The 16,173-nt window shown below is 45.3% G+C and overlaps 1 protein-coding gene across 1 annotated transcript in view; it reads left to right on the forward strand.

Annotated features, from left to right (window-relative positions):
• Positions 1-3,029: 3,029 nt before the first annotated feature.
• Positions 3,030-16,173, forward strand: part of LOC137535789 (membrane-spanning 4-domains subfamily A member 15-like) — a 31,159-nt gene continuing 18,015 nt past the window's right edge. Inside the window, exons 1-4 of the mRNA XM_068257691.1 lie at positions 3,030-3,080; positions 7,024-7,314; positions 13,017-13,127; positions 15,411-15,467. Coding sequence (XP_068113792.1) covers positions 3,030-3,080; positions 7,024-7,314; positions 13,017-13,127; positions 15,411-15,467 — 510 coding nt within the window. The remainder of the gene's footprint in view (positions 3,081-7,023; positions 7,315-13,016; positions 13,128-15,410; positions 15,468-16,173) is intronic.

Below are 16,173 nucleotides of genomic sequence, written 5' to 3' on the forward strand. Positions count from 1 at the left end.
GAGTGCTAGGGGGTGACAGGAGGTGATTGATGTGTGTCTCAGGGGGTGGTTAGAGGGGAAAATAGATGCAATCAATGCACTGGGGAGGTGATCGGAAGGGGGTCTGAGGGGGATCTGAGGGTTTGGCCGAGTGATCAGGAGCCCACACGGGGCAAATTAGGAGCCCACACGGGGCAAATGGGTAGTTGTGCTAGGGGGTGACAGGAGGTGATTGATGGGTGTCTCAAGGTGTGATTAGAGGGGGGAATAGATGCAAGCAATGCACTGGCGAGGTGATCAGGGCTGGGGTCTGAGGGCGTTCTGAGGGTATGGGCGGGTGATTGAGTGCCCTAGGGGCAGATAGGGGTCTAATCTGATGGGTAGCAGTGACAGGGGGTGATTGATGGGTAATTAGTGGGTGTTTAGAGGAGACAATAGATGTAAACACTGCACTTGGGAGGTGATCTGATGTCGGATCTGCGGGCGATCTATTGGTGTGGGTGGGTGATCAGATTGCCCGCAAGGGGCAGGGTAGGGGCTGATTGATGGGTGGCAGTGACAGGGGGTGATTGATGGGTGGCAGTGACAGGGGGTGATTGATGGGTGATCAGTGGGTTATTACAGGGAAGGACAGATGTAAATAATGCCCTGGCGAATGAGAGTAGAGAAAGAGCAATGGTGCACATCCGGCTAAAACGTCATTTTATTGCTTCAATTTAAAATCAATGAACAAAGGTTACAGACCAGCATCTTGGAGAGAGGTACAGGCAGTAAAGGGTTTACAGCCGTTTCGCGCCTTAACACATGTGGCGCATCATCAGGTCCTGATGATGCGCCACATGTGTTAAGGCGCGAAACGGCTGTAGACCCTTTACTGCCTGTACCTCTCTCCAAGATGCTGGTCTGTAACCTTTGTTCATTGATTTTAAATTGAAGTAATAAAATGACGTTTTAGCCGGATGTGCACCATTGCTCTTTCTCTACTCTCAAGCGTTTGTCTATGGATGGATGAGTGGCACTCCTGAGCTGGTGATTTATCCTGTGCATGGACTCTCCTTGCAAATAGTAATGCCCTGGCGAATTGATAAGGGGGGGTCTGAGGGCAATCTGAGCGTGTAGGCGGGTGATTGGGTGCCCGCAAGGGGCAGATTAGGGTCTGATCTGATGGGTAACAGTGACAGGTGGTGGTAGGGGGTGACTGATGGGTAATTAGTGGGTGTTTAGAGGAGACAATAGATGTAAACACTGCGCTTGGGTGGTGATCTGATGTCGGATCTGCGGGCGATCTATTGGTGTGGGTGGGTGATCAGATTGCCCGCAAGGGGCAGGTTAGGAGCTGATTGATGGGTGGCAGTGACAGGGGGTGATTGATGGGTGGCAGTGACAGGGGGTGATTGATGGATGATTGACAGGTGATTGACAGGTGATCAGTGGGTTATTACAGGGAAGGACAGATGTAAATAATGCCCTGGCAAATTGATAAGGGGGGGGGGGGGTCTGAGGGCAATCTGAGCATGTAGGCGGGTGATTGGGTGCCCGCAAGGGGCAGATTAGGGTCTGATCTGATGGGTAACAGTGACAGGTGGTGATAGGGGGTGATTGATGGGTGATTGATGGGTAATTAGTGGGTGTTTAGAGGAGAGAATAGATGTAAACACTGCGTTTGGGTGGTGATCTGATGTCGGATCTGCGGGCGATCTATTGGTGTGGGTGGGTGATCAGATTGCCCGCAAGGGGCAGGTTAGGGGCTGATTGATGGGTGGCAGTGACAGGGGGTGATTGATGGGTGATTGACAGGTGATTGACAGGTGATTGACAGGTGATTGACAGGTGATCAGGGGGGATAGATGCATACAGTACACGGGGGGGGGGGGTCTGGGGAGGGTCTAGGGGGGAATCTGAGGGGTGGGGGGTGATCAGGAGGGGGCGGTGGGCAGGGGGGGGGATAAAAAAAAAATAGCGTTGACAGATAGTGACAGGGAGTGATTGATGGGTGATTAGGAGGGTGATTAGGTGCAAACAGGGGTCTGGGGGGTGGGCAGGGGGGGGGGGGGTCTGAGGGGTGCTGTGGGCGATCTGGGGCAGGGGGGGAGAAATCAGTGTGCTTGGGTGCGACATAGGGTGGCTGCAGCCTGCCCTGGTGGTCCCTCGGACACTGGGACCACCAGGGCAGGAGGCAGCCTGTATAATACACTTTGTAAACATTACAAAGTGTATTATACACTTTGTATGCGGCGATCGTCGGGTTAACATCCCGCCGGCGCTTCCGTATGGCCGGCGGGATGTTGCGGCGGGTGTACGGAGACAGGCGCAGGCGGAGGATCGCGTCACAGATGACGCGATCGCTCCACCCATGCCCTTACAAGGACCGACGCCTCTGTGGGTGAGCTGGTCCTTGCGGGCTCCACATCCCGGCCGCCCCTGTGCGTTAGGCGGTCGGGAAGCGGTTAAGAAGAACAGTGGGAAATAGAGAAACATTTTTTTTTCAAAAAGACCTTATACTTTTATTGAGAAAATCGATTTTAAAGTTTCAAAGAAAAAAGAGCCGATTCATTAAAAAAGAACCGATTCATTAAAAAGAACCGGCTCATTCATGAACCGTTAGTATAGCTTAGAATGCATCCTGTGCAGGACGTATAGCTGCCGCCTCCCGCTGTCTCTCTCCACCTGCCTTCACCTGTCAACCTCACCTAGGATGGCACCTGGTGCACCCATGGGTGCACCAGGTGCCAGCCCAGGTGAGGTTGACAGGTGAGGGCAGGTGGGGAGAGACAGTGGGAGCTGGCAGCTATGCGTCCCAAAAGATTGCCGCAGATGCGCAGTCTGCATAGACACAATTGCGGCTGCACAGCTCTAGGGCCTCAATATGCGGGCATACATTGGACGCATCGGGAGGAGGTCCTAGAGCTGCGCAGCCGCAATCACGTCTATGCGGACTGCGCAGCCGCGGCAATCTGTGGCGGCCATATTGAGGGGGGAATGAGAACCCGACCTGTTCGGAGGAGTCAGGACCCGACCGGGGCTGGTATTACTGCGGGAGCTATGGCAGAATGAACGGGAGGGCGCGGACGGTGTCCTCCATGGATCTGGATTATGAAAAGGTATTTAGCTTTTTTGACATTTGTGGCCTCGGAAGTCCTTTAAATATTGTTTCCTACTAACTTTTTAACACATCCTGAAAATTTGGTGTTGCTGCTAGGATGTAAGGGGCCTTTGCTATTAACTGCTAAAGTCGGCAGGTGATAACCAACTAGAGTTATAGGGGTGCAAAAGTGCTGAATTTTGCCATTGGCATTTATTGGGCTCCCTATTTCACTTTCAAAAATCTCAAATCTTTTCAAAGGATGATGGCTCAGCAGTGGAAAATTTTCTAGCATTGTAGGAACTTTTAGGGGGCTCAGGACTGGTGAGTTTGGGGCCCTTAGGCCAAAGAGCTCATAGCCTAGGGTCACAAAAGCTTGTTTTTTTGGCAATAATGGCAGTGACGAACGTAAATCACCGCCATGTCCGTTAGCAAAGTCTGAAGCTCACGACATGTCGCATGCAGGTAGAAGGCATATTTTTGTACTTGCATTCCAATGTTGGGTTCCCTACATCTCTCCAAACCAGAGTTATGGGGGTGCAAAAGTGCTAAAATTTCCCATAGGCTTTTATTGGGGCCTAGGTTTTGAGGGTACAAAAGCGCAGGTTTCTGCCGAACGGTATGGCTGAGCGACTCCAAATTTTCAGGCTTTGTACAGAGTTTAAGGGGGCTCAGGGCTAGTAAGTTGCGGGCCCCTAACCCAAAGACATCATATCCTAGGGTCACAAAAACCTGTTTATTTTTGCAATGGTGCTGGTGATGAACGTAAATCGCTGCCATGTCCGTTAGCAAAGTCTGAAGCTCACAACATGTCGCATGCAGGTAGAAGGCATATTGTTGTACTTGCACTCCAACGTTGGGTTCCCTACATCTCTGCAAACCAGAGTTATGGGTGTGCAGAAGTGCCCCTTACATCCTAGCAACACCAAATTTGCAGGAAATGTTAAAAAGATAGCAGGAAACAATATTTAAAGGACTTCCAAGGCCACAAATGTGAAAAAAGTGAAATACCTTTTCATAATCCAGATCCATGAAGGACGCCATCCGCGCCCTCCCGTTCATTCCGCCATGGCTCCCGCAGTAATACCGGCCCCGGTTGGGTCCCGACTCCTCCGAACAGGTCGGGTTCTCATTCCCCCCTCAATATGGCCGCCACAGATTGGCGCGGCTGTGCAGTCCGCATAGACGTGATTGCGCAGCTCTAGGACCTCCTCCCGATGCATCCGATGTATGCACGCATATTGATGACACGGCGGTAGAAGGCCCTAGAGCTGCACAGCCGCAATCACGTCTATGCGGACTGCGCAGCCGCAATCACTTTTTTCATACTTGTGTCCTTGGAAATCCTTTAAAAAAACATTTATATTTTTTTTTATTATTTTTATGTGCTGAGTGTGGGAAATCTGAAAACAAAAAAATGATGTGCGGTCCCCCCTACCGAGCTCTCTGTAATCCCTTGTCCCTCATGCAAGCTGGTATAGCCAGAATTCAGAGCCCCGGCCACGTGGGGCTTCGCACCCTGAGCTATACCAGCCCGCATGGTCCATGTTATGGGGGGGCTCCGGAGGAGAGGGGCGGCCAAGCCTTCCCCTCTCCCCCCGAGCCCTTGTCCAATCCATAGACAAGGGGCTCTTCCCCACCTCCGGTGCCCCAGGAGGAGGTGGGGGCGATGACTCCCTGAGAAGAAGGGGACCCCAGATGCCCACCCCCTCCCAGGAGAAATGAGTATAGGTGTACAAAGTACCCCTTACCCATTTCCACAAAGGGTTAAATGAAACACAACCACGAAAAAAAATCCTTTATTGTTCTTTATTGTTCTTAATTAACCAGAAATACTTACCTGTAACTTTAAAAACATTCCCCATGCCAATATCCTCAGTAAACGATCCAACGAATACAATATCCTCTTATCTTGTGTTCTTCAATTAAGTTGATTGAACATCTCTGACGCCTCCCACATAGAAGAGAAAGCGTCCTTTGGGATGCATAGCTGCCGGCTCCCGCTGTCTCTCCCCATCTGCCTTCACCTGTCACCCTCACCTAGGCTGGCACCTGGTGCGCCCATGGGTGCACCGGGTGCCAGCCTAGGTGAAGGTGACAGGTGAAGGCAGGTGGGGAGAGACAGTGGGAGTCGGCAGCTATATGTCCTGCATAGGATGCATTCTAAGCATTCTAAGTTCATGAATGAGCCGATTCTTTTTAATTAATTGGTTCTTTTTTAATGAATCGGCTCTTTTTTTCTTTGAAAATTTAAAATCGATTTTCTAAAAAAGTATAAGGTCTTTTCGAAAATGTTTCCTCCTGTTCCTACTTTTTAACATTAACAGCAATTTTGGTGTTTCTAGCTTTTAAAGGGGCTTTGCTATTAACCGCTAAAGTTGGCGGGCGTTTAATATTCCAACGGTCGGAAGGAGAATTTTAAAATAGATTTTCTCAAAAACTAAAATTTCGTGGTTCACTGCAAATGCAAACCACCAAAGTACGCCGAGAACTGTTCGCCGGTGAACCGTTTGCTGGCGAACCGTTTGGGCCATCCCTAGTGGCAATGGGTGCACGGAGATCTTCAATTAACGTAACCAAGATCCCAAGATGAAAGGATATTAGCGTTTGACTTTTCCGAGGATATTGGCATGGGAACATTTTTTTTAAAAGTACAGGTAAGTATTTCTTTTTGTTGTGGTTTTTTTTCACTTTACCCTTTGTGGAAATGGGTAAGGGGTACTATGTACCCCTATACTCATGAAATGGAAGAAGAAATGACAGTACCTGGCACCAAATGCAGCAGGGCAGACAACCGGAGATGGGAATCAGAGCGTGCACATCCGAAATTTAATTGTAATCCAGTGGAATAGAAGACAAAGATCGAGGAACCGCTTCTTTAAAATCCCTTTATTCCGGTGGGGGAAATAGCAGATTGTACCAGGTACAATCTGCCTCTGAAGAAGCTGGTTTAAGCCAGCGAAACAGCTGTCAGGCATCTGATACCCCCACTGCTATGTACCTGCTATTTCCCCCACCGGAATAAAGGGATTTTAAAGAAGCGGTGCCTCGATCTTTGCCTTCTACCCCTATACTCATTTCTTCTTGGAGGGGGTGGGCATCCGGGGGTCCCCTTTCTAAAGGGGACTCCCAGATACCACCATCAACCCCCATCAGGGTTTCATCGGCCCTTCCACCTCCTGGGGCACAGGAGGTGGGGAAGAGCCCCTTGTCCATGGATTTTACAAGGGTTCTGGGAGAGAGGGGGAGGCTTGGCCACATTTGTTTGTGTGCATAAATTTTTGCATACATTTTTTGTACATACAGATTTTACGTTATCAAAGATATTATCTTTTCTATGCGTGTATGGGTGTTTCTGCAGGTGGAGTGGTTACCGTTAGGCACCACCCTGAGGGTGGTTAGGGCAAGGCACCACCCAGGGCACAGTTAGGGTTAGGCAACACCGGGGGTGGTTAGGGTTAGGAACCACATGGGGTCAGTTAGGGTTAGGCACTACCGAGGGGTTTAGGGTTAGGCACCACCAGGGGGTGGTTAGGTTTAGGCACTACCAAGGGAGGGTTTTGTGTGAGAGTAGGGTTGGGTTAAGCTGTATTGTTGAATTATGTAACAGTGTTTAATATTAATATATTTTCATTATTATCTCCCGTTTGTTTTAAAACAGTATTTATTGTTAACCAATTTTGTTAATGATGATTATCATTATTGAGATTTCGTTATTCACCAGCGCCAATTCGATATCCAGCCGGGTCCTTTCTTCCTGGCGCCTTCTTTTCGTTCACACGTGTTAGGGAGTCTTGACCAAGTTCTCCTTACGGAATATGTGCTGACTTACTGAACAGGAAGAACTGAGATTTGAATTCTGTACACTATCCAGCCACTGTCTTAATATGTTTAATCAAACAACCAATCAATGAGCCATTTTTCCTGTTAAACTTTTTTTGTAATCATTTTCCTTTTACTAGTCTGACCTCAAAATGTCTTTCCCTGGAGGTGCAAAGTCACAGGAGATTGGTGTTCCACCATCTTATCAACCAACAGCCCCACCTGTGCAATGGAATATCCCTCCTCCTGGGGCCTCTGGATATAATATCCCCCCAAACCAGCAGATGTGGAGTGTCCCTACAGCACAGCAATTTGGCCAGGCTGCTGTCCCTCAGCAATGGAACAGTCCAGTGCCTACAGTTACACCTCTGACGTCACAGCCACAAAAGTTCCATCAGATATTTCTGGAGGGCAAACCAAAAGCCTTAGGGGTAAGTGTGAGAAAGGAAGTCAACCGCCAGTCTGTGTTTCCAAATGGTGATTGCACCTTTACATGTAGACGTTTAAAGCTCACGTTTAGAATTCCATTTTTGTTAATGCATTTAATTAAAACTGAATACAGATACAGTATATAGGGGTGTAACACTGCAAGGGATGCAGCCGCAGGATGGCCCAGAAGCCACAGGGGTCCTCCGTCCTGAGAGACTGACAACTAAGGTCAAGGAGAGAAAAAGCTGTCTGCTCTCTGCACAATTGTTCTAATGACTGCATCTGCTCAGCCACTGATAAGGAATCATACAAAGTTTTGCAGACACAGATTTGTAGACAGTCCCTATTCAGTGTTCATCAGGGTCTTGTGTACAGCTCTTTTCTACTCCCAGCCTTTTTACTCCTCCCAAGTGCTGTGTCCTGTAGTGATGCTTGAGGAGTCTGGGCACAGGGAGAAAAAGCTTTCTATTCTCTGCAGGTTTGAGGTTTAGCGGGAGGGGGCCCCATACAAAGTTTCACAGGAGGGCCCAGTGATTTCTAGTTAAGCCTCGGCAGATATACATTTTATTACAAAAATTGCCCATTCTTATAATATAAAATGGTAACTAAACTGTTCTAAATCATGGGTGTTCTTTATGTCCTAAGCTAAAGCCATGCCTTCCTACTGATTAACAGCATGTAAAAGTGTCTTATGGTACATTGGGGTGTATTTGGCTGTATTTTACGTTTTGGCCACAATATGGCACTACACTTAGTTCACTGGCTGCTGTTTACAGCAGATAGGAACAAAATTGTTTGTAACTGTTTCCTTGGGGTTATGAATGAGAGACGCTCTCTCTCCCATTCATAACAGCACAGGGATCAGGGCTAAAAATGGATGATTCTTACGCCCTGGTCACGGAAGAACAGGGATGCGGTGGCACCGAAAACGGTGCAGGAATCGCGATTGGCGGTGGTAAGTAAACAGTGCGTATGTATATATATATATATATATATATATATATATATATATATATATATATATATATATACCCCTGATTTGCTAATGGTAAACACAGGGGAGTATATACAGTGGCTTGCAAAAGCATTCGGCCCCCTTGAAGTTTTCCACATTTTGTCATATTACTGCTACAAACATGAATCAATTTTATTGGAATTCCACATGAAAGACCAACACAAAGTGGTGTACACATGAGAAGTGGAACGAAAATCATACATGATTCCAAACATTTTTTTACAAATAAATAACTGCAAAGTGGTGTGTGCATAATTATTCGGCCCCCTTTGATCTGAGTGCAGTCAGTTGCCTGTAGACATTGCCTGATGAGTGCTAATGACTAAATAGAGTGCACCTGTGTGTAATCTAATGTCAGTACAAATACAGCTGCTCTGTGACGGCCTCAGAGGCTGTCTAAGAGAATATTGGGAGCAGCAACACCGTGAAGTCCAAAGAACACACAAGACAGGTCCAAGGCAGGTCAGGGATCAAGTTATTGAGAAATTTAAAGCAGGCTTAGGCTACAAAAAGATTTCCAAAGCCTTGAACATCCCACGGAGCACTGTTCAAGCGATAATTCAGAAATGGAAGGAGTATGGCACAACTGTAAACCTACCAAGACAAGGCCATCCACCTAAACTTACAGGCCGAACAAGGAGAGCGCTGATCAGAAATGCAGTCAAGAGACCAATGGTGACTCTGGACGAGCTGCAGAGATCTACAGCTCAGGTGGGAGACTTTGTCCATAGGACAACTATTAGTCATGCACTGTACAAAGTTGGCCTTTATGGAAGAGTGGCAAGAAGAAAGGCATTGTATACAGAAAGCATAAGAAGTCCCGTTTGCAGTTTGCCACAAGCCATGTGGGGGACACAGCAACCATGTGGAAGAAGGTGCTCGGGTCAGATGAGACCAAAATTGAACTTTTTGGCCAAAATGAAAAACACTATGTGTGGCAGAAAACTAACACTGCTCATCACTCTGAACACATCATCCCCATTGTCAAATATGGTGGTGGCAGCATCATGCTTGGGGGGTGCATCTCTTCAGCAGGGACAGGGAAGCTGGTCAGAGTTGATGGGAAGATGGATGGAGCCAAATACAGGGCAAACTTGGAAGAAAACCTCTTGGAGACTGCAAAAGATTTGAGACTGTTTCACCTTCCAGCAGGACAATGACCCTAAACATAAAGCCAGGGCAACAATGGAACGGTTCAAAACAAAATATATCTATGTGTTAGAATGGCCCAGTCAAAGTCCAGATCTAAATCCAATCGAGAATCTGTGGCAAGATCTGAAAACTGCTGTTCACAAACGCTGTCCATCTAATCTGAATGAGCTGGAGCTGTTTTGCAAAGAAGAATGGGCAAGGATTTCAGTCTCTAGATGTGCAAAGCTGGTAGAGACATACCCTAAAAGACTGGCAGCTGTAAGTGCAGCAAAAGGTGGTTCTACAAAGTATTGACTCAGGGGGCTGAATAATTACGCACACCCCACTTTGCAGTTATTTATTTGTAAATAATGTTTGGAATGATGTATGATTTTCGATCCACTTCTCATGTGTACACCACTTTGTGTTGGTCTTTCACGTGGAATTTTAATAAAATTGATGCATGTTTGTGGCAGTAATGTGACAAAATGTGGAAAACTTCAAGGGGGCTGAATACTTTTGCAACCCACTGTATATATATATATATATATATATATATATATATATATATATATATATATATATATATATATATATATACACACCCCTGATTTGCTAGTGGTAAACACAGGGGAGTATATATATGTAGCAGAAATCCGGAACTGGTTAAGGGGATTTCTAAAGAAAAATAAATATATTGTACATATATATAGATTAAATATTTCTAATTTTTTAGATTTTATCTTTCCTGTATACATACATCCTTTTAACTAAACAAAAAAAGTATTACAGATGCAGCAAAGACTTAAAGCACACCTAAACTGAAAGGGATGTGAAAGGCTGACATATTTATTTCCTTTTAAACTATGCAGATTGCCTGTCTGTCCTGCTGATCCTCTCCCTTTAATACTTTTAGCCATAGACTCTAAACAGGCATGCCAATCGGGTGTCCTGATTGAAGTCTGACTGAATTAGCAACACGCTTGTTTCAGGTGTTTAATTCAGACACTACTGCAGCCAAAGAGATCAAAAGGACTGCCAGGCAACTGATATTGTTTAAAAGAAAGAAAATATCCCTCTCAGTTCAGGTGTATTTTAACATTGAAGTAAACCTAACCAAAAACTTTTATTGAGTGATTTTTTCCCCACTATAAAAGCATTGCAAAGTAATTTTATAAGGTAAAAAAAAAATTTAAGAGAAAATGCAGTTGATAGTTGTGTGATCAACCCCATGACAATTTATTTGATACTACAGGGATATAATGAAAATTAGTAACATATAGTTTGAAAAAACAACAAAGCCTTAAAGGATCTCTAACAATAAAAATGCCCCTGGGGGGATTTACCTTAGGAGGGGGAAATCTCTGGATCCTAATGAGGCTTCCGACCATCCTCCTCTGTCCCATGGTGGCCTTTCACTGCCCCTTCAAACAGCGGGCATGTCAATATTTACCTTCCCTGCTCCAGCGCTGGTGCAGTAGCGGCTCTTGGCTCTGAAATAGGCGGAAATAGTCGATCCCAGTCAGGTCTGCTCTACTGCGCATGTGCAGGTCGCCTAGATATGTAGGTACTAGCAGCTCCCTTGCAGGATTGGTTAGATGCACTATCTGTCCCAGGGAGGACGGTAAGGGTATGTGCTCCTATTCCTTAGATGCGCTGAATGAGTGCATGTTTGTGCTATGTATGTTACAGGGCCAGAGTTAGGACACATACGACACGGGGCTACCTCTACGCGGTGTATATGACTACGCAAAAGACTTTATTCATGTAACGAAGATCCTAGCTTTTAAGTTAGCTGTAGGGACAGCATTGATTGCTGCATGATTTTTGTGAATGGATTCGCATGAGGATTTACCTGAGTTTGCGGAAGTTCATTTTTGACTTTGCTTTTTTGCTTGCCACACCCCTTCCAGCAACTCCCTGTTAAATCTGCAAGTGTTTAAATGTCCTAGCTCGAGGGAAGGAGCCGGGATTTTCTGTTTTTTATATCCTTTAAGAAGGGGACCGCCAGATGTCCACCCCCTCCCAGTATAGGGTACAAAGTACCCCTTAGCCATTTCCATAAAGGGTTAAATGAAATAAAAACACAACGAGTAAAGTCCTTTATTTCTCTTAATTAACCAGAAATACTTACCTGCACCTTTTAAAAAAAAGTTCCCACGCTAATATCCTCAGAAAAGGTCCCACTCATAAATGCTCTATATTGCAATCTTCTGTCCCTGTCCACATCCCGTCCAAATTTGATGTTAACTGAGGTTAGTGTGCCTTATCTGCAGTGCGCGATGTAGCTTTGTGCATCTTTTAGTGTGCACAAAGCTACTTAAGGGGCACTAAGTTCAGATAAGGCACACTAACTCAGATAAGGCACACTAATCTCAGCTAAGGCACACTAACCAGCGTAGCGCCGGAAATTTTTTATTTATGCCGGCGCTAACACTTAGCGCCGGTTAGTGAATCAAGCCCAATATGTCCTATTTCATGTAGGTTTTCTTGTCAAACATGCTAAGTAAACTTAATGAGTGCAAAATGTCTAAAAACTGCTTGGCAGTAGATGTTTGCGTTTAGGACAAATCAGCTGTCAGAGGAAGGGTTAAGCCTACAGTCAACAGAAATGACTTTAAGCTGGGGATGTGGAACTCCTGTCCTCAAGGTCCGAGGTCCTCCTCACACATTTTTGGCACATCTTTAATTAATTGATGAAAGTGAATCAGGAAAGGCGTGGTTCATCAAATAGAATACATTTCTCCATTTCTCAGTCCATCCAAAAAACTGGCATGAAAATGGCCCTCGAAGGCTAGAATTTGACATCTGTGCTGTACTTAAAGTGGACCTGAAGTCTTGCACATGACAGAAGGAAATCATAGAGAAATACACCTTTTATTCCCGGAAGTGAGGCATACTCTCAATGGAAAGTATGCCTCACTAAACTGTTTGGCTATAACGTGTGGTACGACTTCTAAGCTGCTGTGCGGGGGGGAACATTCAGAATTGCACCACACCAATTGTAAAAGCAGCCTAAAATATAAAATCTTGTATTCCACAAGGAGGGTGTTGTCCACACTTGGCAGAATTCTTCTTTAAATTGAACATCTCCATTTTCACATACAGTTTTCTGCCACATAATGGTTTAACAGTACAAATATATGCATAGTTTTGTACATCATGCAGTACAGACTAACCAGCAAGCTCATGGTGAACCAGAACTCATTGTGTGTAAGGGGCTACAATGGTCTAAAAAGCCCCCTTACTAAAATGCTATGGAAAACAAACGTTTGCTTTCTTAAAACAGAAAGTATTTGTGATAATTCAGGTTGGAGTGAGCTCTGAGATGTCTCCCAGTGCATCACTGCTGAATATATGCAAATCAACCATTGTTGCCCTTGGAAGCTAAATACACCTCTACATCCATACATACATCTTGCAGAAATGTTATTTGATAAAACATAAATTGTTTGCTTTCAAAATTATCTTTCCTTTCCACTTCCTCTTTAACCTGACCTTGCAAGTCAGCTTAGCACAGACAGATGAAAAATAATTGCCACCTTCTTTTGTTTCTAGACCATCCTGATCCTTGTGGGACTGTTACACATCGGCTTGGGTGTTGGCCAGATCTTCACTTTAACATTTACTGCACTGTTTAGTGGAATTCCCTTTTGGGGAGGATTATTTGTAAGTAACAAAAATGATCAGCTTTCAAGTCTTGGCATGTCAGTGACACAAGAACAACGTGTCTCAAGAATCAAAATTCAGGGAATGATGTTGTACAGACGCACCCCTATCCTGGAGGCTATCAATGTGTTCTGTTGCCATGAAGGGGGGGGGGGGGGGTGAAGGGATGCCTATCAGTGCGCAATGAAGCAGCTTCCATCGGTTGGGGTGGGGAGTTAAAATAAAATTGTGATCGGCTGTGCTTGGGCATTGGGGGTCATTAAGGATACAACATGATGGATCCCTATCAGCTCTTGATGCTGGAGCAGGATGAATCAGTGGTCGCTGGATACACATAACAATCGTCTGCTGAAATGGTCGTTATCAGCCATTTTGGCTGATGGTTATCGCATGTGTGTATGCACCGTTATACTATTTCTGTAATGCTTATAACAGTATCATTTACTAAAGCAATGATGTAGTGATGATGTGGTACATTCTATAACTCTCTGCACCACATTATTCATTGAAAAAGAGAATTGTCAATAATTTACACCTGGTCTCTTTGGCACAGTCAAATCTTATCTGTATCGTAACCAGGGGCATTGCTAGGATCTGAAGAGATCCAGGGCAAGTTTGGGCACTCCACCAGAAAATGGGTGTGGCCATGGGTGAAGCCAAAGTTAGATGAACTTGACAGTAGTCTAAGTAGGTCTGAATAGCAAAATGCCCCCTTAGAAGAACCACAGCTCTCTGGATGCCCCCATAAAGGGATCACAGTGCCCAGCATTGCACCACAGCACCCAGTATGCCCACATAGAGGCATCACAGCACCCACCATATCTGCAACTGATGCACCACAGCTCCCAGCATGCCCCCCGTTGAGGCACCACCACTGACTCTGCCTGGGGGGAAATCTGGGGCACCCCAGAATAGATGCAGGGAACATGCAACTGATCTTTGGGCCTAGCAACTCCCCTGATTGTAACCAGGTCTTGGGTGGAATTCAGTTAGCTTATCATCACACTGGAATGTAGGCTGAAACTACTAGAACATTGCTTGGCAAACCATATCTGGCCTACATGAGCTGTACATTCAGCTGCCAATAGGCAGCCAAATTCCTCTTTCCCCCTTCCCTCATCGCAATGTCGTAAGTGGGCTATTAGTGGAAGTTAAAACGTACCCATTTGCTGCTTCCTGCATCGTGTCTCCATGGTAATGGCGTCACGTGCACATCCTCACATGACACACCAGCGTATGACATGCTGACTGCCCGCGTGTGATATGCTGGCGTGTCATGTGACGTATGTCACGTGACGCCTTTACCATGGAGATGCGAGGCAGGAAGCAGTGAATACCGTGTTTCCCCTAAAGTAAAACATCCCCTGAGAAAAAGACCTAGCAGGAATTTCAAGAATGCTTGAAATGTAAGACATCCTCCGAATTTAAGCCCTAGCAAGCAGCTTACATGACACCAGCAAGTCACACTGAATACAAAGCCTGGATACAGGAGAGCAGCAGTATAATGTTAATTCTACACAGTCCTATATATGTGTCAGGCAATTTGTGTTTTTGTTGGAGCCAGACTCTCTGATCTGTCCTGATAAGCATCAGCAGCTCTTCACCTCTTCATCTCTTCCCAGGACACACACACACAGTCACACAGCTTATCCTATGCTCTAGGGAGCCTGACAGAGTTCTCTGCCTGCAAGAAATAGACTTATTCACAAGATCAGCAGAATCAATTTCTTGTAAGTGAGAGACAATATCTTCAAACGACAACCTCTGTGTGTTTTGCTTGTTTTTCAGCATGGCATACAGTATGTATATTTTGTATAGGAAAACTACCAGTGTTTGCCCAAAAATAAGACATCCTCTGAAAATAAGCCCTAGCACATCTTTTAGAGCAAAAAATAATATAAACAGTGTCTTATTTTCGGGGAAACACGGTAGGTAAGTTTTAACCCCCGCTAATCGCCCGCTCGCAACTCTGCAGGAAGGGAGGGGGAAAAAAAAGGAGGAGACCAGGAATGTTAACAATGCGGCCCAGGCCACGCAAAGTTTGGCCAGGCCTAGAACATCCTAAAAACCAAGAAAATAAGAAAAACATGGGTAAGCACACAAAATCTATGCAGTGCAGATAGCATTGTTGGTTTGAATTTATCCACTTTGCTGAGCATAGTTACTAATAACTGGGCAGGAAATGGACTGAGGCATACAGTTTTCACCTAAATATTCTTATAAGGCTGTCAAACATGAAGTATTTCCTTTTCATTACAGTACATGTTTCTTTGCTTCTTGCAGTGCATCATTGCAGGGTCTTTGTCAGTGAAAGCTGAGTCCAGGGCTTCTATGTGTCTGGTAAGTGGACATTGCGTATATTCAAACACTAGAGATTAGCTTTTACATACAATCAGGTAAACATAGCACTGGAATATGGCTTTTTGCTTATATCCAGATGTATTCCTTTACAGGATTATTTATACCGATGCCATCTTTATACCCATGCTATACAAATTGTCACGTTACTAGCTAGCTAGGCCTGTTATATGAACCGCTGGTAATATTGCTGTGCACAGGCAGTGCATAACAATATCACCGGTACTAATGCCAGCAGAGTAGCATGCATTGCACATCTAGTGTGATCTGTGGTAAATGGGTAATGTGAGCATTGGTATGGAAACACGTGTTAAGCAAGTATCCTACCATAACATGGTCAGGGCTGATCCTAATATCACTGGTATGATGAGAGAATTCAAAGTTCAGCCTTTGCAGATGATGCAAATGATTTGCTTTTGTTTCATTCGAAATCCCTCCATCACAATACCTAACCTAGTGGCACGTTTCACAGAGTTTAGCCTGATCTAAATACTGTATGTAAGATAAACTTCCAGAAATCTGAAGCTTTAAATGTTTCCCTGGCTCATTCTACTGTCACACAATGTAAAATGAACTTCCCATTCAAATGGTCCACACAGGGCCGGATTTACCATAAGGCATTGTAGGCACGTGCCTACAGGTGACTGATGATGGTAAGGCGGCTCATTGCTCTGCCTAAATGGCCCCC

The sequence above is a fragment of the Hyperolius riggenbachi genome, chromosome 10 (genome assembly GCF_040937935.1).
Source record: "Hyperolius riggenbachi isolate aHypRig1 chromosome 10, aHypRig1.pri, whole genome shotgun sequence".
Lineage (NCBI taxonomy): Eukaryota > Metazoa > Chordata > Amphibia > Anura > Hyperoliidae > Hyperolius > Hyperolius riggenbachi.